This window comes from Macrobrachium nipponense, chromosome 30, assembly GCF_015104395.2.
Source record: "Macrobrachium nipponense isolate FS-2020 chromosome 30, ASM1510439v2, whole genome shotgun sequence".
In the NCBI taxonomy this organism is placed as follows: domain Eukaryota; kingdom Metazoa; phylum Arthropoda; class Malacostraca; order Decapoda; family Palaemonidae; genus Macrobrachium; species Macrobrachium nipponense.
Window position 1 is genome coordinate 44128491 of NC_087218.1, and position 26773 is coordinate 44155263.

The window sequence follows — 26773 nt, forward strand, 5'->3', positions numbered from 1 at the left end:
TTTTTCAGGTTCCAAGTAGTTTGGTAACAATAAGGGTGTGGAGGTGTTAGAACTTTGCCTTACTTTTTCTAGATGTTTTATGTTAACTGATATTCTTTAGTTTATCTTAGTTTGTTAATTAACACAGTATGCCTTTTAAGTTTTAAGTTTTCCTCCATGGCATATGTTTTTGTTGGAGTTACTGTTCTAGGTTTTGATCCTTGGTATGTCTGTCCTCGGAATCCTGGTTTTGGACTCCTTGGAGCTATCCGAGGTCCCTTTGGAATTCCCTGTATCCAGGTATGGCAATCTGAATCTGGCCTTCATGTTAATACTACCCCTCTGGAATTACAGCAAGTTAACTCTGCATTTGTCAGAATTTCCCTACATTAAGCTGGAGTTGTCTACAACACTTCTGTAGCCTCAGGCCAGTATTTGCCTGGGGGACTACGCCCAGTGCAGGCATAAGTGATTCTGATGTTATTAATGCTGAGGGACGTGAGTCCATTGTGTAGAGGGCTGGCCTTTTCTGCCTTACTTTTCCGCTGCTGCTGCACCCTAGGGCCCAGGAGGGTACCCGTGGAATTTTAGACTTTCGGTGGGCACCCTGATTGTTAGGGAATATTTATTAGTATCGTAAATTGTTAGGCTTCTTTCTGGCAGACATTTTCTTGCCGTTTCAGAACTCCCTCAAAATTTGGTATGCTTTTTTTTTTTCTTTTTTTTCTATCATTAACGGTGTAGGTGATTTGCTTGGATTATTGTGTTTATTGGGTGATTGGTGTGCACGTTTTACTGTATTTAAAAAGGTTCAATTAATCTTTACCTTTAAAATTTTTATAATAAGTTTACGCATTTTACCTTTGATATTATTTATCCCTCACTGTTAATACTGGCACACTGATAGTTATTTCACCCTCTTGACTTGAACTTTGGAGAACACCTATTAGAATGTTGATTATTACTCACTGGTTTAATTTTAGCTCTTTGTTTGCGGTCATAACAATAGTATGTTTGTAAAGCAAAGTATTTTCCAAGAGCCAGCAAAGTTTCAGGTAGCAATTGAATAACTAATGATATAAAGCTCAAATAAGGTTTGCCTTACCCTGGGGCCCTAAAGATCACAGGATAAGGTTACCCAGCTCTGATTACAAGATAAAGATAAATTTCCTAAAGTTTTCAATATAATAAGCTCAATGATTGTATGTTGACCATCCCCTACTAAAAGCCCATTTAGAAGCAAAGTAAAATTTACATTATACATATGCATAATTCTACATACCTTCAAAACACAGGTTACATGTGTAGGAGCTTTATCAGCCTCGTCAATAACCAACACCCGACCGTTTTTAACAGCAACAACAAGAGGGGAATCTTCATAATAGATTTTGCCATCTCGTACCACTGGTTGGATTGTTAAATTCTGAACGGTAGTGTCTCTGTTGATATAAAACAAATTAAAACGATGGATTGCTATATCTATAACTATGGATTGCTACAACTATAAATAATACTAAAAGACAACACAAGATAACTAGCTATTACAATTCTTTATGAAAAAAAAAAAAAAAAGATTCACTGTGCTCTCGACATATTTCAGTTACTACGATGTAAGATTACCTGTGCAGCTGGATATACTCTCTTGGACGTGACAGGAGAAAAAGAAACCGATCAGCCAACTTATTTTTTCCCACTCCTTGATTGCCTACAAGTAGCAGATGGTCACCAAGTAACCAGTCTTGAAGCATGTTTTCCAATACAGCGATGTGCTAAGATTAAGGAAACAGAAATATAGAATAAGTATAAAGAGCAAATACATTCAAAGTACTCTTAAAAAATATTCTTGTAAATGTGAATTTTTTTTTTTAGAAAATATTAAAGTTAGTCTTTATTCATCATGCACAATGCCGTCATAATTTTGTTTTAAATCAGATTTTTTCATTACGAGGTTACACTAACTTATCACAGGTCAAAAACTGACTCAGTCTCTTAAGATCTCATTCTGTTTCCCAGCCACATCACACCCTATCTCCCCACAACTTCCTCATTTATGATATAAGCCTCCGCAACACTCAGGCCAAGAACCTTGACATTCTGTAGTCATGACCTGAAAATATCCAAACCTCATCTGTGCCCATGCATCTGCTGCATAGTGTAGTACAGGCCTTATACATACATCATGAAGTTTTGTCCTCCTTACTTACCAGGATACCTTCCCAATGGTTATTCTTATACATTCCAGGCATCAAATCTCTTATTTCTGTCAGTTTTGACATCTTTAGTATCTCTTGTGAGACTATATGTTACATTCAATACACAGTACTTTGTTCTTTTCTACAACATCCAAATAGCCAATTTCCTGATTTTACATTTTGCCTTGCTTCTTTTCCTGCCAATGTTAACTTTGTTTGCTTATTGATTTTCAATACTCTCCTCTCTATTACCATCTTTCCATCTTTTGAACATTTCTACAACCCCTTCCTTTGCCCTGCAGTTACCATTATGTAATCTGCAAAAAGTAGCCGCCATGGGATCCCTTTCTACACTTATTTATAGCTTTATTAATTTCTTTATCCTTAATTCTGCCTCTTCTCTTTCTCTAACTGTCCTTTGTACTTCTTGCTTCTACCACAATGCCTTCTCTTAAATCCCTTCTCCAATGTCACCCTGCATACTTCTTTAGTTGCCATTTGTATGTATTCTTACAACTGTTTCCATTGACCCCTTCTAGTGTTTATTTGCTGACAATTCTTATACTCCTTTTCAACTTCAAACCTCTATTTCCATAACTTTAGTCTTTTTACTGCCTCTTTCTTCATAATTTTTCCACACGTGTTAACCAAGCCTCACTCAGTAAAATGCAGCCCTTCTCTTTATTGGCTTTTACTTTACATTACAATAGAATCGATCTGTGCTTCATCTTTTCATCATGACAAAATTAATCTATTTTTCAGTTTCCTCACTCTTGTATACTATCAACTTCACTCTACGGGTGTTTAGGAACCTTAATTCCTGGTTCTGGCCAAAGCTGTCCTTAATTATTACATACTCAAAACCATCTTTCAGTTTATACATCACAGTTTAGGTCTCCCCTGACAGTATTACCACACACTATGGCACTTTTGTCATAGCTTTTCCTCTTGTATCTTCCTCCTAGGTTCACTAGTTTTTTTATCCTTTCACTTATTCATTGTGTTTTAATCACAACTTCCATTTCATCATAAAGCAGTAAGCTTACTTTATTTTGTCTCCAATATCACGCTATCAACTGCTTTTTCTGCTTTATATTTTAATTTCGGTACACAGTAAATGTTTAATTTTCTTTTGGCTAGCATCTCCACCACTTCCCGTTCCCGATTTTTTTTTTACCATAATCCAAGGTTAATTATGTTCACTTTCATTGAACTTTATTTGTTGTTCTCGAATGCACCTCGTGCCTAAATTGTGATTACTAGGTAATAGGGAATTGATTACTGAATTCAGGCTTAGGAGCAAAGCACCTGGGCACATGGGTGCTATTTCTTCTGGATTAGTGTACTCAGTTTTGGAGCTATTATCGTTCATACATGTTCTTTATGACCTGACTAATGAACTTCACATACTCGATTTTTCTAAGCTTTGCGACTTGCTATTGATGGACCATTAACTCCCGAATTCTATTAACTACATACTCGAAATTTTGAACAGGACAAAAATGTAAGGTATGGTTTAGTGCTGCCAAATATGTAGTGCTTCCTTAGTAACACATCATTTACATCTTTTATTTTGCAATTATGAAAACTTTTTCCCTGGGTTGGATGTCTTCAATCTTCCGAGATTGCTGAATTTGGTGGTTTCATTTTATTAACCAACTGTAATTATGAATTGGACCATTGTTGGAGGTACCCTATATGGTCATCTTCAATGCCTGGTCCTTTAGAATTGGTGTACGTTATACACTGTCCCCATATTATATTCTGTTGAAAGGCCTTGACGTTCCATTACCCAGTACTAAATGCTATTTTTGCAAAACTATGAAATAGTATTCCTGGCAGTCTTGTAGATGTTGATGAGCCTAATTTTCAGAGATGCTTTTATACTTCTTTTAAAGTGTGAAACAGTCTGTTACTCTTACTCTAACATTACTTAATTTTGGAAAAACTTGTCCTATACATATACCCTGTCTTTATTTCATGTCTACTGTGAACTACTATTTACCATAATTTTGATATTTTTACACATGGGCATTTTACTTTTAAGAGGCTTACTTAGCAAGACAATGGCCGGAATGACTAATTCAGTAGAATGATAAAACGCACTGGGATAGAAAGTAAGGGATCTGAGAACAATAACTCATTAATTCTGTGTGCATGTCAGCAAATGATGATGCGACAAATACCAAAAGCCTTTAAATGGATGAAAACTATGGTACAGTCAGTACTACTCTGTGCATCATTTCATTACTGGATATCTATTATAAGACTACATAAACAACTTGACAATACAGTTATTTACATATACTGAACAAATTACAGCTGTTATTATTATTATATTATTTCTGGGCTCAGCTCGTGTCGGCCTGTGAAATATCCTTAAGTTCATTATTTCTAGGTAAATTAATCCTAATATTACCAGAGAAAAAATAAAATCAAGAAAATGTCAGTTAAACTGACTCGCTCACTCTATAAAAGAAGTGTCGGTATGGTAACAGGGGCGAGTGAGATCACTACCACGAGTCATTTACCATTTAGACCTTCCATCACAAAATCCCCCACCTGAGAGAGCTGATACCAAAGGGTGATGCGTCCGCTACTACTACTGACGCCAAGCGGAGAGCAGCGCCTCTAGCGGCCATCCTTTATAATTAGCTTGACAACGCCAGTTGTGATTCTTTTTACTCGTGTTGTTTTCGCAATTTTGGATTTACTTCATCTACGATGGAACGTGCTGCTATCGCTTCGGCTAAGTTAAGTGCCCGATAAGTAAAAATTTTTGTATTTTAGTCTTCCAGGGACCAGTATTTTCCGTTTTTTAGGTCATATACGGTCACCTGGTTGACTCGTGGCGGCCATGAGCCGCCTCGTGTTGTTAAGATTTCCCAGTCTCCCATACTGGGACATCTTATGCTTATGGGCTCTTATTTTACGTTCATCTTCTTGTTACATCGTATTTTAGAATTAGGGTACACAGCCCATACCTTTTACCTTTTATCTTTTAGTTTGGTATTTAGGGCTATACGTACTGTGTTTCTCCCGCCCAGCATCCCAGCTCTTGCTCTTCATCGGCTACCGCTGGCTCCGAGTAGTCGACTGCTCTTCGGATCATTTCGCCTCCTCCTGGGCTTCTTTCTCTTTTACTCAAGTGTCCCTTCCATTCTTTTACGATGTATTTATATTTTTATTATTTATCAGTGTTATTTAGGGTGTTAGGCTAGCCTAGGCGCCTTGTACCGTGTGTTGGTACAGTTGGGTTCACGTGGCCTCTCTGTGGTTGTGTTTCTATTGTGTCCTGGTCCACCACCGATCACGTGTCCCATTAGGCGCCTTACCCTCTCCCTTCCCTCCCTTCCACGTGGTAGGGAGGGGTCTGGTCGGGCCTCCTCGGTTGTCATGACAACCACTGTAGCCTTCCTCCCTCTCCCTCTGAGGGGGCCAGAGGAGTCCCATACCAGCTGGGGGCCGGGGTGACCACTTTGTCTCGGGTACCGGGGTACTCGACGGGTAGGAGTTGGGGGGGTGGTTGGCCACCCCTCTCTCTCTCTCGCCCGCCGCGTTCACTCCGGGGTTCCCACATGCTCTCCCTCTTCCCTACCCTTCCCCTACCATAACGGACGGAGCCCCCGCTCAAGCCGGGGGCCCCTTCGGTTATCGGTCGTTTCTGGCTCCGCCAGCAGGCGGGGTAAGGATTTACCAGTGGTCTATATAGCTTGCCTAGTATATCCTTTTTACGCTACCGAAGGAAAGCTTGCTTTCTTACCCGGGCACTCCTTCTAGTAGTCGGAAGGAAGCATGTCTTATTCTATAAGGATACATAATCTTACTGATACTTGTATTTATTATTTATTTATATATATAGTGTTATCACGTACTATCTCCGTCGTTCTCCGTCGTGGTTTCGTGGGCTCCTCACCACTCCTGGTTGGACCCTTTTGCTTGTCTTCGGCGTACGCTGCGGACTCCAACCAACCGCCTAACTAACCACACGTATTGCGGCGGAGCACTAGTTTTACTCTAACTTACATACTCCGGCATGCAACGGAGTCTATGTTAGGCTGTAAGTGTGTAATCCCGATACTCATGTATCCCTCCACTTACAGGCTACTAACTGCCAGGATCCAGGCTGCAATGCAGTCCTCTACGACCCCTGTGCCCATGAGGAGTTCAGGACCCACGCCCCGTGTGCCACTACCCACGGCGGGATGATTGTCTGGCACCCTGAGGCATGCACCATCTGCTACGACCTCGTGAGTAAGCTTTTGGGTGGGGTAAGTAGATTCCTGGACATTTTTCCTGTAATCAATGGTTTATCTTTAGTTTTAAGCTACTTTAAGCTGTAACTCCGCCGTTAGAGGCTTCATATCGCCTTCTCTTTCAGGCTGCCGCCGTGAAAGAAGTCGCCTTGGCAACCCTGAAAGCTTGGGTAGGCGGCTTCGGCAAAAACGCTGCCAAGGGTCAGCCTTACATCTTGGATAAAAAATTGGCTATCCAGATCTTCCCCGGAGGCAAGGCAACGGGATATGTCAACCCCGTTTCAGCAGCCCCACTCATAGCCTCAATCCAGCAGGAGGTGCAGCAGGCGTTTGGGTCCGTCTCGACGCAGGAAACGGTGCCGGACGTCGCAAACTTGGATTTAAACATTGAGCCAATGGCGGTAGGTGCCGAGGACTTGTTGGTCGAGGTAGGTGTTTCGGGCGCTCAAGGGCCTACCTTTTGAGGCGCTCCTGGATCTTCTTCTCCTGTCCCTTCTTCTTCATCTTTTCCAAGGTCTTCACGGGATCTGAGATCTCTTCGCCTTCACCCGCTCTCTCTGTACCCCCGAAAGTGAAGGGACAGAGAGAACAGAAGACCCTTCATAAGACGACTTCCAAAAAGTCGTCGTCTTCTTCGGCTCGGAAGTCTTCGACATCCTACGCCGATGCGGTGAAGGCCAAGCCTAGCTCTTCTCACTCAAAGAGCTCAAGAAGCAAGGCTTCTAAAGAGAAGGCCCGTGCTCCGGCCGAGCCAGTTCCTTCTCCGGCATCCACCGGATCCACTCCGGTGACTCCTGTTGGGGTGGCGGCACCTAGTGCTTTTGATCCCACCACCTTCTCAGCAGGAGTTTTGCAACAAGTGGGAGAGATGGTCGGCTCTCTCGGTACGAGATTTGAGCAAATGTTTGCTCAACTCTCCAGTACCATTAATCAGTCCGGTCAGTCGATCCAAGACCTCTCTAACCGTGTTAGAGAGCACGATGACCGTTTCGCTGGCCTGAGTCAGGCCCCACAAGCGAACTTCCCTGTAGCAGGTACGGGTTTGGTCCAGTTACCTCCATATGAATCCCTGCCGGCTTTCTCTATGAATAATCCTTGGAGGGTGGCAGCTTATGCCCCCTTCAAGGATGGCATGATCTCCATTCCGGAGTGTGGAACAAGGAGGATTGAGGACTTCGAGTTCTACCCCCCCGGGATTGACTCAACCTTTCATAGGGTATGCCAGACTGACACAAACAGCCCTCAATAGAGAGGACAAAATCTCTAGGGAGACTGTTCTATACAGTAGGGATCATGCACAGAGGGAATGGGTTCACTGCCTGGAGGATTGGGATTGTACGAATACCAAACTCCAGGCATTCAAGAGCCCTTTCACTATCTTTGCCACAGAGGAGGAGGCTTCTCTTCCTTTTGCGACAAAGATGGTGGAAACGACTCTCCAAGCCGTCCTTAAGGACGAACCCGTTCCGCAATTGAGGGAGGCGGAACCAACATCTCCGCTCTTTCCTGCTTTCGGAGAACTGTGGGAGAACTTGCCAGCCACTTTTTCAGTGGGGAAGCTGAAGCCAGACTGTGCGATGGACCAGTTTGGCGAGAAGCTCCCTAGACTGCCTGATAGCCTTATTCAGGCAGAATTTGATGCCCGTACCAGATTTGGGAGGTCACTTAACTCCCTCATCATCACGGAGATGGCTGCCCTTTCATATGCCACCGAACCACTTTTCAAGATACTGGCTAAGTCTCAGCTCCAATCAGTGCAAGCTGATGCTTTCGACTTTTTCACGGCCAGACGGAATTGTCGAAAGCATGTATTGCAAGAAGCAACTATTAGGCATGAACCTAATAGGCTTCTTGCTTCCGGCATGTGGGGTGCGGACCTCTTCCCAGAAGCTTCTGTGAATGAGGTACATCACGAGGCTGCTAGGCTTAACCAGAGCCTTAGAGCCAGATGGGGTATCTCATCCAAAAGGAAGTAAGAGAACCCCCCCGCTTCTGGTAAGAAACTGAAGAAGACTGGTAGAAGGTTCCAACCATACCAGAAGCAGCAGCAGCAGCAACACTTCGTCCAAGCTGTCTGAGTTACCCAACAGGGGCAGCCCTCGATGTCGAAACAGACTCAACCCATCCTCCTGTTGTCTCCTCAAAACCAGCCCTCGACTTCATACACCGTCTCACCAGCTTTCAACTCAATGTATGAGAGCCAAGCTTTCCCAACCTTTAAACAGGTTCTCAGGGGAAGCAGGGCGAGAGGTCACTTCGCCAACGAGGTGCAGGAAGAGCTGCAAGAGGCAAGCACTTCAGAGGAGGGCGCGGAGGTCAACCCGCTCAACAGCAGTGAGGCTCCCCAGGTAGGAGGGAGGCTGTTCCTCTTCCGTCACAGGTGGGGGTTCAGCAAATGGGCACAGAGCATTGTGTCCAAAGGATTGGGTTGGAGTTGGATCAAAGATCCCCCCCAAACCACATCATTCTATCAGATACCATTACAAAGGAGTTGACAGATTATGCGGAGGAACTCCTTCAGAAAGGAGCTATTGCGAGAGTCAAGCATCTAAAATTTCAAGGATGCTTGTTCAGCGTGCCAAAGAAAGGCTCAACAAAAAGAAGGGTAATCTTAGACTTGTCAAAGCTAAACTCTTTCATTCGTTGTGACAAGTTCAAAATGCTGACCATCTCTCCCCGTGGGGCCGTCACCACCTCTATCGATCTTACAGACGCATACTATCATATCCCTATAGCAAGACACTTCCGTCCATTCCTAGGCTTCAAACTAGGAAATCAGACGTTCTCTTTCAAAGTGATGCCCTTCGGACTGAATGTAGCCCCCAGGGTATTCACGAAAATAGCGGGAAGTAGTAGTCCAACAATTGAGATCACAAGGGATAATGGTAGTAGCGTACCTCGACGATTGGTTGATCTGGGCACCAACTGTCGAGGAATGCCTCAAAGCCCCGAAGAAGGTAGTGCAATTCCTGGAACATCTGGGGTTCCAGATAAACAAAACGAAATCCAGATTCACTCCGGAGACTCGTTTTCAGTGGCTAGGAATCCAATGGGATTTATCCTCCCACAATCTGTCAATTCTGGTGGTCAAAAGGAAAGAAATAGCCAAGTCTGTGAGGCAATTTCTCAAAAACAAACAAGCTTCAAGGAGAAACCAGGAAAGAATCCTAGGTTCCCTTCAGTTTGCCTCAGTGACGGACATCCTTCTGAAAGCAAGACTGAAAGATATAAATCGAGTTTGGCGTTCAAGAGCAAACGCCAAGTCTCGAGACAAGTTGTCAGTGATTCCACAGATCCTTCACAACCAGCTCCGCCCATGGACAAAAGTGAAGAACTGGACTTGGTCCGTCCAGTTCCGCCAGCTCCACATAAATGTGCTGGAAGCAATGGCGGTGTTTCTTACCTTGAAGAGACTCCTCCCCCCAAAGAAGTCTCATCTAAGACTAGTTTTGGACAGTGCAGTAGTAGTACACTGCATCAACAGAGGAGGGTCCAAATCCAAACACGTGAATCATGTCATGATAGCCATCTTTGCTCTAGCAAACAGGCACAAATGGCATCTATCTGCCACCCACTTGGCAGGGGTAAGAAACGTTATAGCGGACGCACTGTCCCAGTCAGTCCCTCTGGAGTCAGAATGGTCTCTAGACGACAGGTCGTTCCAGTGGATATGCCAGAGAGTACCAGGTCTCCAAGTAGATCTATTCGCCTCACAAATGAACCACAAGCTCCCTTGCTATGTGGCCCCCAACCTGGACCCTCTGGCTCATGCCACAGACGCCCTGTCGATAGACTGGAGTCAATGGAAGAAAATCTATATATTTCCTCCAGTGAATCTTCTTTTGAAAGTTCTGAGCAAACTGAGGACTTTCAAAGGGCTAGTAGCCCTGATTGCTCCAGACTGGCCAAAGAGCAACTGGTATCCTCTGCTTCTGGAGTTGGGTCTCCGGCCTCAACGGATTCCCAACCCCAAGCTGTCGCAACCAGTACAAATGAGGACTGTGTTCGCTTCCTCAGGAATTCTTCAGACCCTAACTTTATGGACTTCATGAAGTTTGTGGCTAAAAAAGATGCTAACATTGATCCACAAAACATCCTTTTTCTGGAATCAGATAAAAGAGAATCAACTATTAGGCAATATGACTCAGCTGTCAAAAAGTTAGCATCCTTCCTAAAGGAAACGAACACTAAAACCATGACAGTTAATTTAGCTATATCCTTTTTCAGATCCTTGTTTGAAAAAGGCTTAGCAGCTAGCACCATTACTACCAATAAATCGGCTTTGAAGAAAATCTTTCAGTTGGGTTTCCAAATAGACTTAACAGAATCTTACTTTACGTCTATTCCCAAAGCCTGTGCTAGACTTAGACCTTCTCAAAGGCCTACTTCAGTTTCATGGTTCTTAAATGACGTCCTCAAACTAGCCTCAGATACTGACAACTCGTCTTGCACATTCATAATGCTACTTAGAAAGACGTTATTTTTATTAAGTCTGGCCTCAGGAGCCAGAATTTCAGAACTGTCATGGCTCTATCCAGAGATGCCGGGTCACGTAGATTTTCTCTCCTCAGGGGAAGTTCTACTTTTCTCCGGATCGCAGCTTTTTAGCTAAAAATGAGGATCCTCATTTCCAAAAGCACATGATATAAGTAGGAGTAGCTACTTCAATTAATTATTTCCAACATATGAATTTTGAGGATCTTAAAAAGTATACTGGATGGAAATCACCGACAGTCTTTAAACGTCATTACCTGAAGTCCTTGGAATCATTAAAATTTTCAGCAGTAGCAGCGGGAAACATAGTTTCCCCTGATTCTGCACAGTAGTTGTAGTATAAGATCCAGGTCTCCTTTCTACCTACCTCGTCCAACATGCCTCACCCTGCTGCTATGCCTATTCGTGGTACGTACTAGCCTTAGCCGCCTAGGATCCTATTGGTGGACTGCCCCTTATTTTTTTTGCTAGGGGCACCCACACTTTATGCATATAAATGTGCTTCAGTGTCTCTACCCTTATTTTTATGCTAGGTTAGAACACAATGTGTTTGTATATTTTGTAAATACCAATTAATTTTAGTGAATCTTTATGTACTATTGTGATTACCATTATAACTATTCTGTACTACCTTATTTAGTTTAGCTAATTTTAAGTACTTTATGTTAATATAGTGTAATTGGTTCTTTGATTCACTTATATTATATACCAATCTTTTTACAATTTGTTTCATTTTGACCTTTTATTTCCATCTTGTCTGTTTCTCTGGTACTATTTCACAGGCCGACACGAGCTGAGCCCAGAAAAGGGATTTTGACGAAGGAAAAATCTATTTCTGGGTGATTGGCTCGTGTCGCCCTGTGAAATATCCTTAAGTTCATTATTTCTAGGTAAATTAATCCTAATATTACCAGAGAAAAAATAAAATCAAGAAAATGTCAGTTAAACTGACTCGCTCACTCTATAAAAGAAGTGTCGGTATGGTAACAGGGGCGAGTGAGATCACTACCACGAGTCATTTACCATTTAGACCTTCCATCACAAAATCCCCCACCTGAGAGAGCTGATACCAAAGGGTGATGCGTCCGCTACTACTACTACTACTGACGCCAAGCGGAGAGCAGCGCCTCTAGCAGCCATCCTTTATAAAATGATCATCTTGTCCTGCAGGGTGGGTAAGGAAAAAACAGGGTGGGTTTCACAGGGCGACACGAGCCAATCACCCAGAAATAGATTTTTCCTTCGTCAAAATCCCTTTATTGCGTTATTATCAAAGCTTCAACCATAGCTGGAAAAACTGAGTGATACAATATGCAGGGTCCCAATAGGGAAAGCAGCCCAGTACAGAAAAGGAAACTGAGAAGAACGAAAACTAAAATAGAAAAACAAGATTAAATACAACAAATGTGATGAATAACATCATTAAGTAAACAGAGCTAATAGCAAACAGACTATGACAACAGATTTATGACAGCCTGCTCAGCAAAAATGTATGCGTACCAGCTTTGAACTTTTGAAGTTCCAATAATTCAAAATGCAGGACTGGGCGGATCATGCCACAATCTGGTCTAAACAGGATTAGAATTTCCAGAAAACTGTGTTCAACAATACAAGTATAAACCAGCTGCTAAAATTTCTAGGTATACCCAAGAACATGTGTTGTAAGCCTGGAAATAATTTACTGGGGTGTTTTTGTAGGCCTTAGAACGAATTAGGCAATTTACAAGTAAAATGTGGTTCAAAATACGAAAAGCTCAGGTTACGAAGGCTGCCTCGGAACGGATTAATTTCATATCCTGAGGTACCACTTATATTCAATAGTAATGGTTTTTTGAAGCCTGCAATGAGGTTAGGTAAGTATCTAATTTGAGAAAATGTTTCTGTACAGAATACACTATTATACTGACAAAATTAACTGCAGTATATAACACCACAATGGCATGGCTCAGAATACAGGATTTTGCTCAGAATACAGGATTTTGCTCACTCTTAAAACAATATTAACAATGATATTATTATGACTGACCATGCACATGTATAAAAATTATGACCAGAATCCATGCAAAAGAGAATAAAATTCCTGAAAAAAATGGTCAGCATGGAAAAGCTGACACACCATACAAGGCAAGGTATCATATCCAGTTCCACTGAATACGGAGATGAAGAAAAGATAGGGAAGTGGTAAACTCCTGAAAAATCACCAGACATCTTTGGCCCTTCTATTACGTCTTCATAACAAGCTATTGAAAAAAAAATGAAGAGAAAATTGACAGAGAAGTCTGCTTGAGTGTAACCTCAATCAAGAGGGGCACACTAGAAACTAATGGTTTGATTTTGAAGTTGGTTTCATTGTATCCAGCTACGAAAATTAAAACAGTAAACTGAAGCGTGAATTTATAAATTTTCTATAATTACATCTAGCCCTTACCTGGTTGATCTCGTAGAATAATGTATCAGGTACTTTAGTATTTGTGTCAGGCTTGAATACTGGGGCATGGGTGTCTCCAATTCGCAGAACACCATCCTTCACTTCACAAATTAGCTCTTTATCCATGGGTTGTGCTGGTTTTGTAATATCAGAATTTAAAAGAGTTGCATCTAAAGCACTCTTTGCTAATGGGGGAAGAAACCTGAAAATGAAAATTAAAAATTAAAATGTTACTATTTAAACATCACACAAAATATAAATGACAGCAAAATCTCAAAATTCACAAATGTGTCTTTACAATACCAAATCTTACCTTGCCAAGCAAGCCTTATATACTGCTGTGTATAGGTCAAATGCAGGATAAGCCTTGAACCTTCTACCAATTCTGATAATTTGTCTTAAAGACAGTGATTCTGCTAGTGATCTCATTGCTGGGTCAGTGGACATAGAAAGCCTAGACGCAAGAGTAATGAGTTGTTCAACTGACGAGTTGCATTCACCAACCTAAAGTGGTAGTAACAGGCTTATAAATGTTATAACTCTTCAACTACTGAAGCTTAAAGTTATTTTAGCTAAGACTTGGCCTAGTCCTTTTTTTATAAATAATACGTAAGTACTTAAAAACTGCAAACTATATAACTTGATTATACTGTATATATATATATATAATATATATATATATATATATATAGATATATATATATATATTATATATATATATATATATCTATATAATATATATAATAATTATTATATACATATATATACATATATAAACATATACTGAAAATGCCAAAGATGCCAACAACATGATCTCTGTGAGTGGAATTTTTAAAGTACTTCATACCATTAATAATGTTACATTACATTCTCTTAAACATGATTTCTATTATAAGTTATGCTGTATCTTAAGACTGTAGTAACACCTTATTTATTTGTAATCTAAATATTGCATATCAAACGAAAAACACAAAAAATATATAAATATTTGGGTGAAAATGTACATAAATCTAGCTCTTGTGTTAATAATACACAATACACATCCACATCTTGACTGTCAAAAGTTTAACATATTGACAGAAAAATAGACCAAGGACAAAAAACAACTTGATCATATTACAAAAAATCGTAGTGTCTCTAAGCTACCTGAGATTGATGTGATTGAAATATCTAAGTGAGCTGATGAACGTCCAATCAATAAGAAGTCTGGGGTTCTATGAACGAAAGAGCCAGAGAATGCTACTAAGGTTTCTATCATTAAAGACGTCTAGGGTTCTATGAAGGAAAGAGCCAGAGAATGCTACTGAGGTTTCCATCATTAAAGAAGTCTGGGGTTCCATGAAGGAAAGAGCCAGAGAATGCCACTAAGGTTTCTATCATTATAGGAGCAAAATTAAAGGAACTCACATAAACAAGCCTAAACTTATTTTATATTTCCCCTAAAAGAATTGTCCTATTACCTGTATTAGTTAGAATTTCTCACGAGGAAGAAAATACATAATTGCAAATTATATTTCAGTAAGAGCGGCAACCCTCTATATTTTGGATCAATGTTCTGAATAATATTCAGTTTATGATTAGTAAACTAAAATAAAATTAATAATCGTACCATTTTATGAATTAGGTCAACGGTCTCCCTAGGTTTCAAAGGTCTCATTGTATGATACAGGAAGAGAGTTAAAGCCTCTGGTGTTAACCATTGACCTTGAGCTTGACCAATTGCTGGTGGTTCTGCTAGTGCGACAATCCTGAATGATGGATGAATACGATGAACACCTTTCGCAGCCATATCATCATCTGTTAAGCCATTGATGGTTTTGATTGCATCATATCGATCATGACGTAACAGCCTCGTTCCATCATAAAGTTGTATTTCCCGGTCATGAATTAATCTAGAAGGAAAATATTTTACTGTACAAGGGTATTTAATAGTTACCAAAGTATCTGAAACAATCTTTAAAAACAAACAAAACTGCAGTACGTTCCATACTGTGCTCCAATGCTAAAAAAAAATTACATAATAAATCCCTAACTGTGAACCAAAAATACAAATTCCTACCTGTGAAGAACAGCTAAAGTTCCATGATGTAGTCTGTGAATTCCATCTAAAATTGCCAACTTTCCTTCCAAGGCGGCAATGATAAGTGGAGAAAACTGCCATGCAGTGTCACCATCAGGTGAAGTAATACGTTGTTGCACCAGGTCCCGGGAAGTCATATCCTGAGAAATGACCAAAAAATATTTTGAGATATTAAGTAAATTACAAAAATGATCTGGTTTCCAATGATATTCCCATTCACGTCAATAATAATTCAACTTAACTAATTAGTAGAATTCACATAAAACCACATTTTGAGTGTAAGCTGTAAATTGACCCCCCCCCCCCTTCTCTCTCTCTCTCTCTCTCTCTCTCTCTCTCTCTCTCTCTCTCTCTCTCTCTCTCTCCAGATTCTACTGCCCTTCCAGTTTTCTTGATCTCTATGGCCGTATGCTGAATCCTTCATTGCCCAGGATTATCCCTTTGCTTTCCAACTTTTAGTTGGTGTTCTCCGTTCTGATAAATGATCTCACAAGTAATCTTGTCCTCCAATTTGTCACCACTGTTGCCTCCCATCATTTTTTGATAAGCGCTGATGAAGCCAGTGCCGCGACTTGGTTGCAGTGCCATATGTTCTGCTTATGCTGGCTTGCACGGTTTCCCACTCTGATCAAAATATACTTATTGCAATTGTCACCAGGTGCTAGGTAGTCCCTGTCCTTCCTCTCCTCCTCTTTCATGGGTACCTTACTTCCAAATGTAGTTTTTAAAATTCTCGAATATTCTAATATTTTTTAGTCTATTGCTTAAATCCCTAACAATGTTCCTGTTTGGAATAATAATCGTATTTTTCTTGTTTATGCCTTCTTTGTCTTGCCGCATTTCCCAATAATAGTGTTTCCTAGCCTTACTATGCGCCTTCCCTTACCATGGAGTCGGGTATCCAAGTTTTAAAAGAAGCCAGTAGATATTCAAGCTCCTGTTCCACATACGGTGGGCTGCAAACCCTATAGGCTCTATTAATCAGCCCTGTCAATCATGATATCCTTCGTGCGGTTCGTGTAGCCTATGTTAGCGTTTGAACGTGTCTTTTCTGTGCATACTATACTATTTTTCTAGCCACCTTTCTCCTCTTCTAAAGTTAATTTAATCTCTTCGTTAATCTGACTGAGTTCAGGCAAACAACTAATCAATTTCTCTTTCTCGCCACGGTATATTACTAAGATGTCGTCTACATACCTAACCTAGGTATCTTAATTTTTCCCACTCCTTCCATCTCCAGCCATTCCATACATATATTCACCAAATTGGGTGATAGACCAGAACTCAAGGCCACCCAATTCTTCTGAATAAAGTAATTATAGTCCACTTAATCACGTTCATTACGACTGCCTTAAGTAGTTTTAAGAATACATTTTTATCCGTCACAATAGCACTACATCAAATTAGCGAATTTACAATTTTCTACACAAATATTATGAAGTTTGTTCATTAGAGCTATGTTGTGAACCACATGAGCTTTGGATACTTTTCCCACCCATTCTCTCATGATGTTAGCCAGGAACCTCTCTCATCTTATTTGTGGGGCTTTAACAGAGGTTACAATTGGTCTTAGTGGGCAACCGTCCTTATGTATGTTGGGTTCCCTTAGATATAAGGTATGTCAGGGCTCTCTTCCGAAATTAACTTCCATTCTAAGCCCTTCTTATCTTCTTTTTCCCTGATTCCTATCTTTTGCCCTAATTCCTATCTCTTTTCCTAATTCCTATCTTTTTCCCTAATTCCTCACCTTTCTAGTGAAATCACCCTGTATGTCTTTAAAACTAGCATTTCAAGGCATATCCGGTAAATAAATCCTAATATCGTTATATGTACTTAACCTGTATAGAGCTGTTTTCAATCTTCATAGGAATTTGGACTTTTTCTGTCTATGCTCAACCCATAAAGCAATCTGCAAAAAGCTGCCATGCCCCCTTGTTTGTCTTTCTCTAAAGCCCTCAGTGCCCTGCATATCTCAATAAAATCGCTGTTTTCACTGCCTAGGCTAAAAATTAGCCTATAAACTAAAACTAAAACCTCTCCCCTTCTGAGTAATCTACTTAAAATATTTCTAACCAGATCCAAGTTCCCCTGTTTACACACCCTCATTTAACAAAAATAGCATTCAAGTCTTTTTTTTTCCTGCACCAGTAAATTGCAACATATACGTACATTAACACTATTTTCCACACTTTTCAATACGTTGGTAAGATTTCTGCCGCAATATTTCTCTTCCAAAAGATTCTTAATCTACCTATTCTTGTACCATAATTTCTCCAGCGAGATCTAACTCTTCTTGATTTACTTAAATAAGATTTCTTCTATGGGAAATAGAAATGGCTGTTCTAAGCTGTTTTCAATAATCTTCCACGGATTTTGGGCCACACAATCGGCTACAGAAGCTTCAAAAACTTTATCTTATTCTTTGCCTTGCCAATGTTCCACCATATTTTTCCATAGCTTCTGACATTGTGCATTGGTAGCAATCTCAATCTATGCAGAATCTAACTCTGATGTTAGACTTCCTTATAAGTATGCAGGGTGAACTCCATTGCAGGGCACTGGGTTAGATGATTCCAAGCTCTAGCATATAGTTTAGTTCCTTTTGCTATGTTACAATTGTGTGGTGCCACACTTTGGGGTGTTAGTGCATCACCAATGCCTCACTTATGTTGATATTGTGTAGGACTATGCATCCAGCAAGGAATGTCCAGGAATAAGCCTATGAGTTCTGTGGCCAGAGTTTAGATGTTATGCTGTTGTTTCTTGGTTGTGGCTCACATTTGACTCAAAATTCTGTAGAATATCAGAATTACCTAATTTTGCTTCAAGGGGTCTCTCCAGCATGATCAATGTTTCTTCTATCACCTTTGTGAGAATCTTGTTGTCTTCAACATCAATGTTATCCTGATTCTCTTAGTTATCTTGGTGCTTGCAGCAAACTGGCATGTTCCTGGGTTGGCACTGGCATTAATATCACTCATCTGTGTCACATATAAGGCTTGAGTGTGTTTATGTTGCACATCTAAGATGCTTCTTGTCAGTCAGGGTTGTGAATGCCTTAGTCACTGATGTTTTCAATAACCTCATATGAGTCTTGACTTTGCAGGTGACGGTATCCAGGTATAAAAAAGTAAACGAGCACTTGATCTCCCACCTGGAATTCTCAGGCTTTTGTATTATGCACTCAGTCATACTAAGTTTTCATTTTATCCTGTGCCCCTTTAATTCAACATGGGCTGTCTGGTTGGCCTCTAATAGTTAAGTGTCTAAACAGCTGGTTTAGGTCACTGGTCCATATCTCCCAAAAAGGTTGAGAGGGCCATAGACAATGTGGTCAAACAGCGACAGGAAGGGACACGATCCTAGTAATTTCTACAAAGAACTGCGAATGGAGAACAGAACGAAAAGTATTATCATTCCTTAGTACTTTGGTCATGGCAATACACTTGTAAAGCATTTTTAAATGTCACATGAAATACCTTCAAGACACAGCAAGCTGAATTCCAAAGTCCTCTGTCATGTACCCAAACACCTTCAATAGCAAATGCACTTCCTTGATCAATCTGGATGAACTGAAGTGACCAGACAGCGAGATAAATTTTGTGAGCGTGTGAGTCACATTTGAATCAGTTGCGGGATGCAGTGAAACAACTTCGGGGAAAAAAGAGTTGAGGAACACATAAGCATGAAAATATATGAATTTCCCTACTTTGTCTTTGATAGGGTCTTACTATATTCAAGAGAACTTTGAAAAAGCTTCAGTTAACACGAAAATTGACTACAATGGTGACTTATGAATACTGGAATTCTTTTTCCCAACAACTTACCATGTGTGGCAACTTCTGCAGTAATCTGCTACTCTTGTTGAAGTCTAGCCAGTAAAAATCTATGGAGATCTTTTCTAGGGTTTTATTAGTACTTAAGATGACTCTGTAACAGTTGATTATATATATGTCAGATGAACAATTTCTTCTTGGAAGGATGGTTGCACAACTACCTGGTATAAAACTGCCAATCCCACACATGCAGGGGGTTTTGCAAGGGTCACTTCTGCATTACCCATATGGCAAAAAACAGCCACAGCCTTCATTCTGGAGATCAATGAGTGTTCCTGCTTCTTGCATGATTCTGGTAAGTTCTGGGTCTTGCTACTGCACTTCATTGAGCAAGGTTTTTAAGTAGCTTGTCTCGATTCCTTTTCTGACCAAATCGGTACAGGAATCTGCAAGGTATTCTATAGAATCCGTCTGCCCGTCTCAGTCTTCAGCAATTTACACTCAAGCAGCATGTGGCACAATCTATGTCATTCCCCAACTGCAGTTGGACTTTTCAAGGGGCCCCTTAAAAAGGGCAATGACAAATGACGACAGCGTTTGACTGGATGTCAGAGTTACGGCAGATCCAGTGCAAAGGCAGTTTATCACTTCCCCTAATATACTTGACCCATACTGTCTTACCCAAGTAAGACTGGTCAACAAAGTGAAAGAGAGAGGTGTGAAAGTTTCATACCTACATCAGGAGCCATGAACTTAAGTAAAAGAAATTTCCTGAAAGGTTCATGACCACTTATTACACTAAGTGCTTAGCACTCGATAATTGAGTGATTTTTCTTACTATGATTAAGAATACGAGATATCATTAAACCTTTCGTCTAAATACTGAGGGCTTTGAGATCTCATTTTCTAAGACCACTTAGAAATAAAATCATTAGAATTGGCATGAAAAACCACTTTTCACTCAGGGAAATCGATGAATATTTATTCCTAGCTAATCAAACATATCATAGAACAAACCAAAAGGGAATATGGTATGAATTATTCTTTGGTTCTCACTTTCCACCTTTCATTCAGTGATATTGTTTATGCTTTAAAAATATTAAACTTTAAAGTAGTCTTTTTCTTAATCCAACACAACAGGAAAGACAGTTATTTGCAACAGCCCCAAACAAGAAGGTGTGGTTTATAAATACCTTGTGAATGTGGCAAATTCTACCTGGGACAAACTGGAAAAGATGTTAATAAGAGAATTTCCCAACATCGATATTGTGTAAGAACAAATTCTTCAAACAGTGCTGTTAATTTACATGTGCAAAACTGTGGCTGTCCTAAACTTTGGAACAAAACCGGCATATTCAAAGAAAAAGGTATGATGAAAAGAAATTTGTTAGAAACAGCTTGCATAAGTTTTAGCAAACAAAAGAAAGCTTCAATATTATTCAGGGTATATATAAATTAGACCCTTTATTCCTTCATATTGTTTCCCAACAGTATACAAATTCAGAGAAAGGTTTTAAATGACCTATCACCAAATCTTTGAGTAGTTCTCTCTTTTAACTTTTTAGAATTACCAATTTAACCATTTGTTTATTATGTAAACAACCTAATTTTTACTTTGATAACTGTTCTGTTAATTTCTTGTCAAATGAGAAAAATTTTTTATGATTATGTTTTACTTATTCCTTCTAGTTATAATAAAGCTCTTGAAGAGGTTTGTGGAAGGCGAAATTACTGAGCTATTAGCCCTCTTACGCCAAATGGACGTATTAAACGTCGAGTCAAAATGTCTCCCGTATGCCGAATGGACGTATCATACGTCGACTCAAAAAAGTTTTTTTAAAAATTCGCGGAAAAATACTTATAGGCCTACCAGCCGAAAACTTTTGAATCACGCACCTTGGGGGATGCTGGGAGTTCACGGATCAAGGCGTTGTTTTGTTTACAATAGCAACGCAGGCGAGCAAGCGCGAATTTCTTTCTTATAGCACTAAAAAGTATCAGTGACACATCTCAAAAATTATTTCGTCACTTTGACATAATTTTTGCACCATTTTAAATTATCCTTTATATGAAGTATTATATATGAAAATGTGCGCAATTTCATGTCAGATACAACAAAAAATACTCATGATTGTAGCTTTTATCAGTTTTGAAATATTTTCATATAAATAACGATGTGCCAAAATTTCAACCTTTGGTCAACTTTGACTCTACCGAAATGGTCGAGAAACGCAATTGTAAGCTAAAACTCTTATATTATGGTAATATTCAATCATTTACCTTCATTTTGCAACAAATTGGACGTCTCTAGCACAATATTTCGATTTATGGTGAATTTATGAGAAAACTTTTTCCTTACGTTCGCGCGGTAACTCTTCCGATAAATTTTTTTGTGCGATTGTCCTAATGTTTGCACCATTTTAAATTTTCCCGTTACATAAAGTTTTATATATGGAAATGTGCGCAATTTCATGCACAATACAACTAAAAACAACCCATGGTTGTAGCTTTTATCAGTTTTGAAATATTTTTATATAAATAACGTTAAGTGCAAAAATTTCAACTTTCTTTGGTCAACTTTGACTCTACCGAAATGGTCGAAAACGCAATTGTAAGCTAAAACTCTTATATTCTAGTAATATTCAATCATTTACCTTCATTTGCAATGACTTGGAAGTCTCTAGCACAATATTTCGATTTATGGTGAATTTATGAAAAAAAAAAAAAAAAAAAAAAAAAATTTCCTCACGTCCGCGTGGCAACTCTTCTGAAAAAATCAGAATTTTTTTTGTGCGATTGTCGAAATGTTTGCACCAATTAAAATTAGCTGTTACATAAAGTTTTATATATGAAAATGTGCGCAATTTCATGTAGAATACAACTAAAAATGATTGAAGGTTGTAGCTTTTCTCTTTTTTCGAAATATTTGCATATAAATCACGATAAATAGAAAACAACAAAAAAACCTATGTTCGGTCAAATTTGACTCTACCGAAATAGTTGAAAAACGCAATTGTAAGCTAAAACTCTTACGGCCTAGTAATATTCAGTCATTTATCTTCATTTTGAAACAAATTTGAAATCTCTAGAACAATATTGTGATTTATGGTGAATTTTTGAAAAATATATTTAACTTCCCTCCGCGCGTCGATTCGCGGCCGCAAGTCTCCGAAATGCGTACATCGCATTATCCTAATATTTGCTCCTTTTCATATTAGCCTTTTTATAGAGTTTCATATATCAATATGTGCGCAAATTTATGAAGAATACAATAAAAAATAATTGAAGGTTGTAGCTTTTCCCATCTCCGAAATATGTGCACATAAAAAAAATATATATAAAAATTCGACATTCGGTCAACTTTAACTCCTCCGAAATGGTCGAAATCTGCAATTCTAATCTAAAACTCTTACAGTATCGTAATATTCAATCATTTGTATTCATTTTGAAACAAATTGGAAGTCTCTAGAACAATATTTAGATTTACGGTGAATTTTTGAAAAAAACATTTTTTTACGTCCGAGCGTTACAAATTCGTACATCATTTTGTGATAATATTTTTCTGGTGTTGCTTTTATTGTTTTACAATGTATTATATATCAAAATGATTGCAATTTAGTGTACAATACAACGAAATAAAAAGTAACTCGTTAGCTTTGACCGTTTTTTGCACAGCGTGATTTGAATACAATTATGTATGAATTTTTTTTTTCGCTACCATATATCGCATTATTTACATATGATAATGATATTATTTTTCATTTCTGATGGGTGCATACTAAACTTCAGGCAATGAAAAAAAAGAAGCCAAAAATGAACTCTTAATCTTCAAAACTAAGCGCGCTGTGATTTTTTGAAAAAATTATTTTTTCCGCTTCCGCGCTCACTCCAAACCGGCCCCGGCATACAAGAGAGGTTTTGATTTTTAGGGCTTCGGCGTAAGAGGGCTAGAGTATTTTATTATTTTTTCTCCTGTGGACTATACTGACTTATACATTATATATAAATAAAGTTTAAGTGTGTGTGTGTGTGTGTGTGTGACTATTCTATGATAGGTTTCGTACTAGTTCACCCTTGACTTTTTAATACAGTACTCTCAAGTATTTGTCCACAAGGACCCTTTAATATTGAATTTCCTTTCTTTTGCATGTTTCCCAAGAAAACTGGGTAAAAAGCTTCGGTAATAAAATATACCAATAAAATGGGAAGAAATATGTCCTAATAAATCGTAAAATATATACAAAATATAAAATACATATAAAATATATATTTGCATACCTGATAAAGAAGTATTGGTTCTGCTTGGTAGCCGAGCATGTGGGCCATTTTGGTGACAACTGCTGATTTTCCGCAACCTCGAGGACCAATTATGCAAAAGTCTGAGACACTGTGACTTTGCAGAATCTCTGATAAGATTTCATGGTGATAAGGAGTCAAGACAAAGGGTGGTGCAGGACTTTCCCAGTTATTTCCTGAAGTAACCTTAAAAAGGTTGAAATTTGAATGTTAATACTAGTTTTCATTGAGCATTTGAAAAAATGAAAATAGTCAAAATAAGTGATTCCTACACTTTGTCAATTTTATAATGATAGTTAAGGTATGAGCAATTTATAACAAAGGATAGTTTTAGGCTTTTATTTTGATAATATTTGCGTTTATCAATTAGGATCTGTACAAACAAATATTTTTGTAAAATAATCTTTTATTTTGATCTATTTTTACTCAGAGTGAAACAAAACTCTCCATTTGACTCGTATTTATATTAAATAAAAGCGTTTAAACCTTCCAAACTAAATCTCGAGATTTAAAAAAGTAGCAGACATGGTTACTTTTGTGAGTAATAACATTCAATCTAATCCTCAAACAGCATCAACTGTTTCATCATATTCCCCATTAGAATGGCAAGTTTGATACGGCTCGTAAACGACCCTGATTTCACGTCAACCCTCACGGTAGCCAAAGTATAAGATGATAAATCCCCAGGGAAAGCAAATTCACAGCGCAATGGCAATGGCTTTTAAATCTTCAACCCTGCATCTCATGCACTTAGTTACCAAGCCTCTCAGTTTTAGAGGCTGAAATAAAGTTACAAAGTCTCTCTATTTTGATGGCTGAAATATCAAGGTTACAGTCTCTTCTATTCTTAATACTGCATGCACCACCCAGTCAGAAATGCACGCTAATGACACGTAATATTTTACAGACAATGAAATAAGTACTGCATGCTGCTTTCTGGCTAAGGTCAACAGTTCACATAGATTAAGCTGTATGATGGTATTCAAATGCCAAAGGTTAATTTACACAAATGAATGAATGTCAGATCTTTTTCTGAAATACATGACAGAAACTATGGGGTGTGTTGCTGATATGCTATATTGCTTTTTCTTTTGGTTCGAAAAAACTTGGCTTGCCCATTACTTCCTATTCTTTAGTGTTTCTTTCGTCAAAAAATAAATAAATAAATCAATAAATAAAAAATTAAACTAAAAATCTTAATAACAGTCAAGAAACGACTTCTTACAGTTATTAGAACACAACAACTGTAATGCGGCTGTGTTACCTACTGCACATAGTTATCCTGAACTTCTTGCTACCTCTCCTCTTTCAATATTCACTACATCATTTACAAATCATTACTCAATTCTCTAAGCAACTGTTAAGAAGCGGGAGGTTCCTCCAGCTTCTGTATCGAAAATTCACGAATTCATAACAGAAAATCTTTTAGTACTATATAGAAACAATAATTACTTACTAAAATATTTACTTTATATTATTTTCAGACAAATACATTTTTTAAGCAATGCAATATAAATAATTTGGTAAAATTCTGCACTGGTCAACCGATTAAACTTATCTTCTCATGTATCAGATATAGCGTGTGAAATTTAGTTTGTCTACTATATCCAACCGACATAAAAATTACCTGTACAGCAACCTCATGGCCCTCCACTTTAACTGTTAACTCGGCGGCTGAAGATTCACCTTGAGGTCTTACACCCCTGACTTCGTTCAAAATTTGTGTACTAGATCTCTGAAAAAAAGGTTCTTGATTAAACTGACAAGCACATAAACAATTCCTTCATTTTCAAATGACATAGCAATCAAAGTGTGGATAGATATTTACACACAAATAAATTATCCACTCACGAAAGTGTCTTGGACAAAACATTACCAAGATAATAAAAAAAATCTTATCATGAGGCAACAGTTCCATCAATTGGTAAGCAAAGACAGAGATTATACTAAAGCACTGAAAAAAAATCAAATGGACATTCCAAAGGCAGATGGTACCAACGAGTCTTAATAAGCTTATGGAGTTACTCTACCAAACACTAGAACCATTCTGTAAAGACTGGCAAATGTAACAGGAGCATTTGAGACGGATGATGGCGTCCATCAAGGATTTCCAGCGGTGAATCTTTTGCTGTTTATAACAGTAATGGAGGAAATAGTTGTTGAAGCAAAGGTATAGGGGGTGAGATCTATAAGTTGTATCGATTAAAATATATGGTGTACAAGAAGAGCCCAGGATTTACAAAAAGAAAAAAAAATGAACATGAAACAGGAGTCAATAATCCTGTTATAAAAGACGGGCAGGACTTGGAAATCAGTACATTACTGTTACCTCGTGGACAGTTGAGAGAGAGAGAGAGAATTATTTATTTATTTAAAGATAATATCGAAACATATTTAGTTTCACATATTTGCAGTACAAACCTCATTTTCTTTTCACTAAAGCAAAGAGACATGGCACAAATTTTGGCTGCCGCTGCCAAACCTCAGTTTCTCCGACACGTGGTCAGCGAGGCCATTTAAATGGACAGCTCGATCTAAAATAATAACAACGGCAATCACCTCAAGCAGCCATAGTCACCTGACAATATGGATAGCCCAAGAGAAAGATAGCCAAAGCGGATCAAATCTCCTCACGCCCAACAACTTGACTCCCAGGTCGAAGTAAACTGTTTATAACATTTTAAAATATTTCATATTAAAGAAACAACAAGGGGGCCGAGTAAATGATATATTTTCTCCTAAATGATAAATAGCTTATTTAACCTGCAGAGGCGCTGAAATAATACAGTCACGTAACCCATAAATAACCGCTAAAAAGAAATATGGACAATAACCAAAAGACTTGAAAGGCCAATCCTGCCGAACCACACAAAAATTTTAAGTGTTAATACATTAAACTCATTATGTTATAATTATAAGAACTATGGTTATTATTTCCCAAAAACATACAAAGAAAGGAAAATTAATAAGAACAACCAAAATATACCAGTTGTTTCTATTTTAGAAAGCGAAGCACGGTAAATGACAGATCTCCGGTAAAGCCAAATAATATACATTATGTGCTTAATCTCTGTTTTCTTCTTAAATGTATAAAATAAAATACTTGTTCTTATTCTGCAAGTTATCAATATTCAACTTTCATAAAAAGGCAGAAAAATATACAGATACAAAACATGATATTTTACAATGGTTTGAAATAATTGCGTTAAATGTATGCATGAATAAAAACAAATTGCGTTAAATGTATGCATGAATAAAAACAGAGACCAATT

General features: G+C 38.6%; 1 protein-coding gene across 1 annotated transcript in view; it reads right to left on the reverse strand.

The window, feature by feature from the left end:
* Positions 1 to 26773, reverse strand: part of LOC135202484 (von Willebrand factor A domain-containing protein 8-like) — a 672011-nt gene that overhangs the window by 154508 nt on the left and 490730 nt on the right. Inside the window, exons 6-13 of the mRNA XM_064231895.1 lie at positions 25129 to 25236; positions 23484 to 23687; positions 15409 to 15569; positions 14959 to 15241; positions 13663 to 13853; positions 13350 to 13551; positions 1600 to 1748; positions 1262 to 1418 (exon numbers count right to left, since the gene is read on the reverse strand). Coding sequence (XP_064087965.1) covers positions 1262 to 1418; positions 1600 to 1748; positions 13350 to 13551; positions 13663 to 13853; positions 14959 to 15241; positions 15409 to 15569; positions 23484 to 23687; positions 25129 to 25236 — 1455 coding nt within the window. The remainder of the gene's footprint in view (positions 1 to 1261; positions 1419 to 1599; positions 1749 to 13349; positions 13552 to 13662; positions 13854 to 14958; positions 15242 to 15408; positions 15570 to 23483; positions 23688 to 25128; positions 25237 to 26773) is intronic.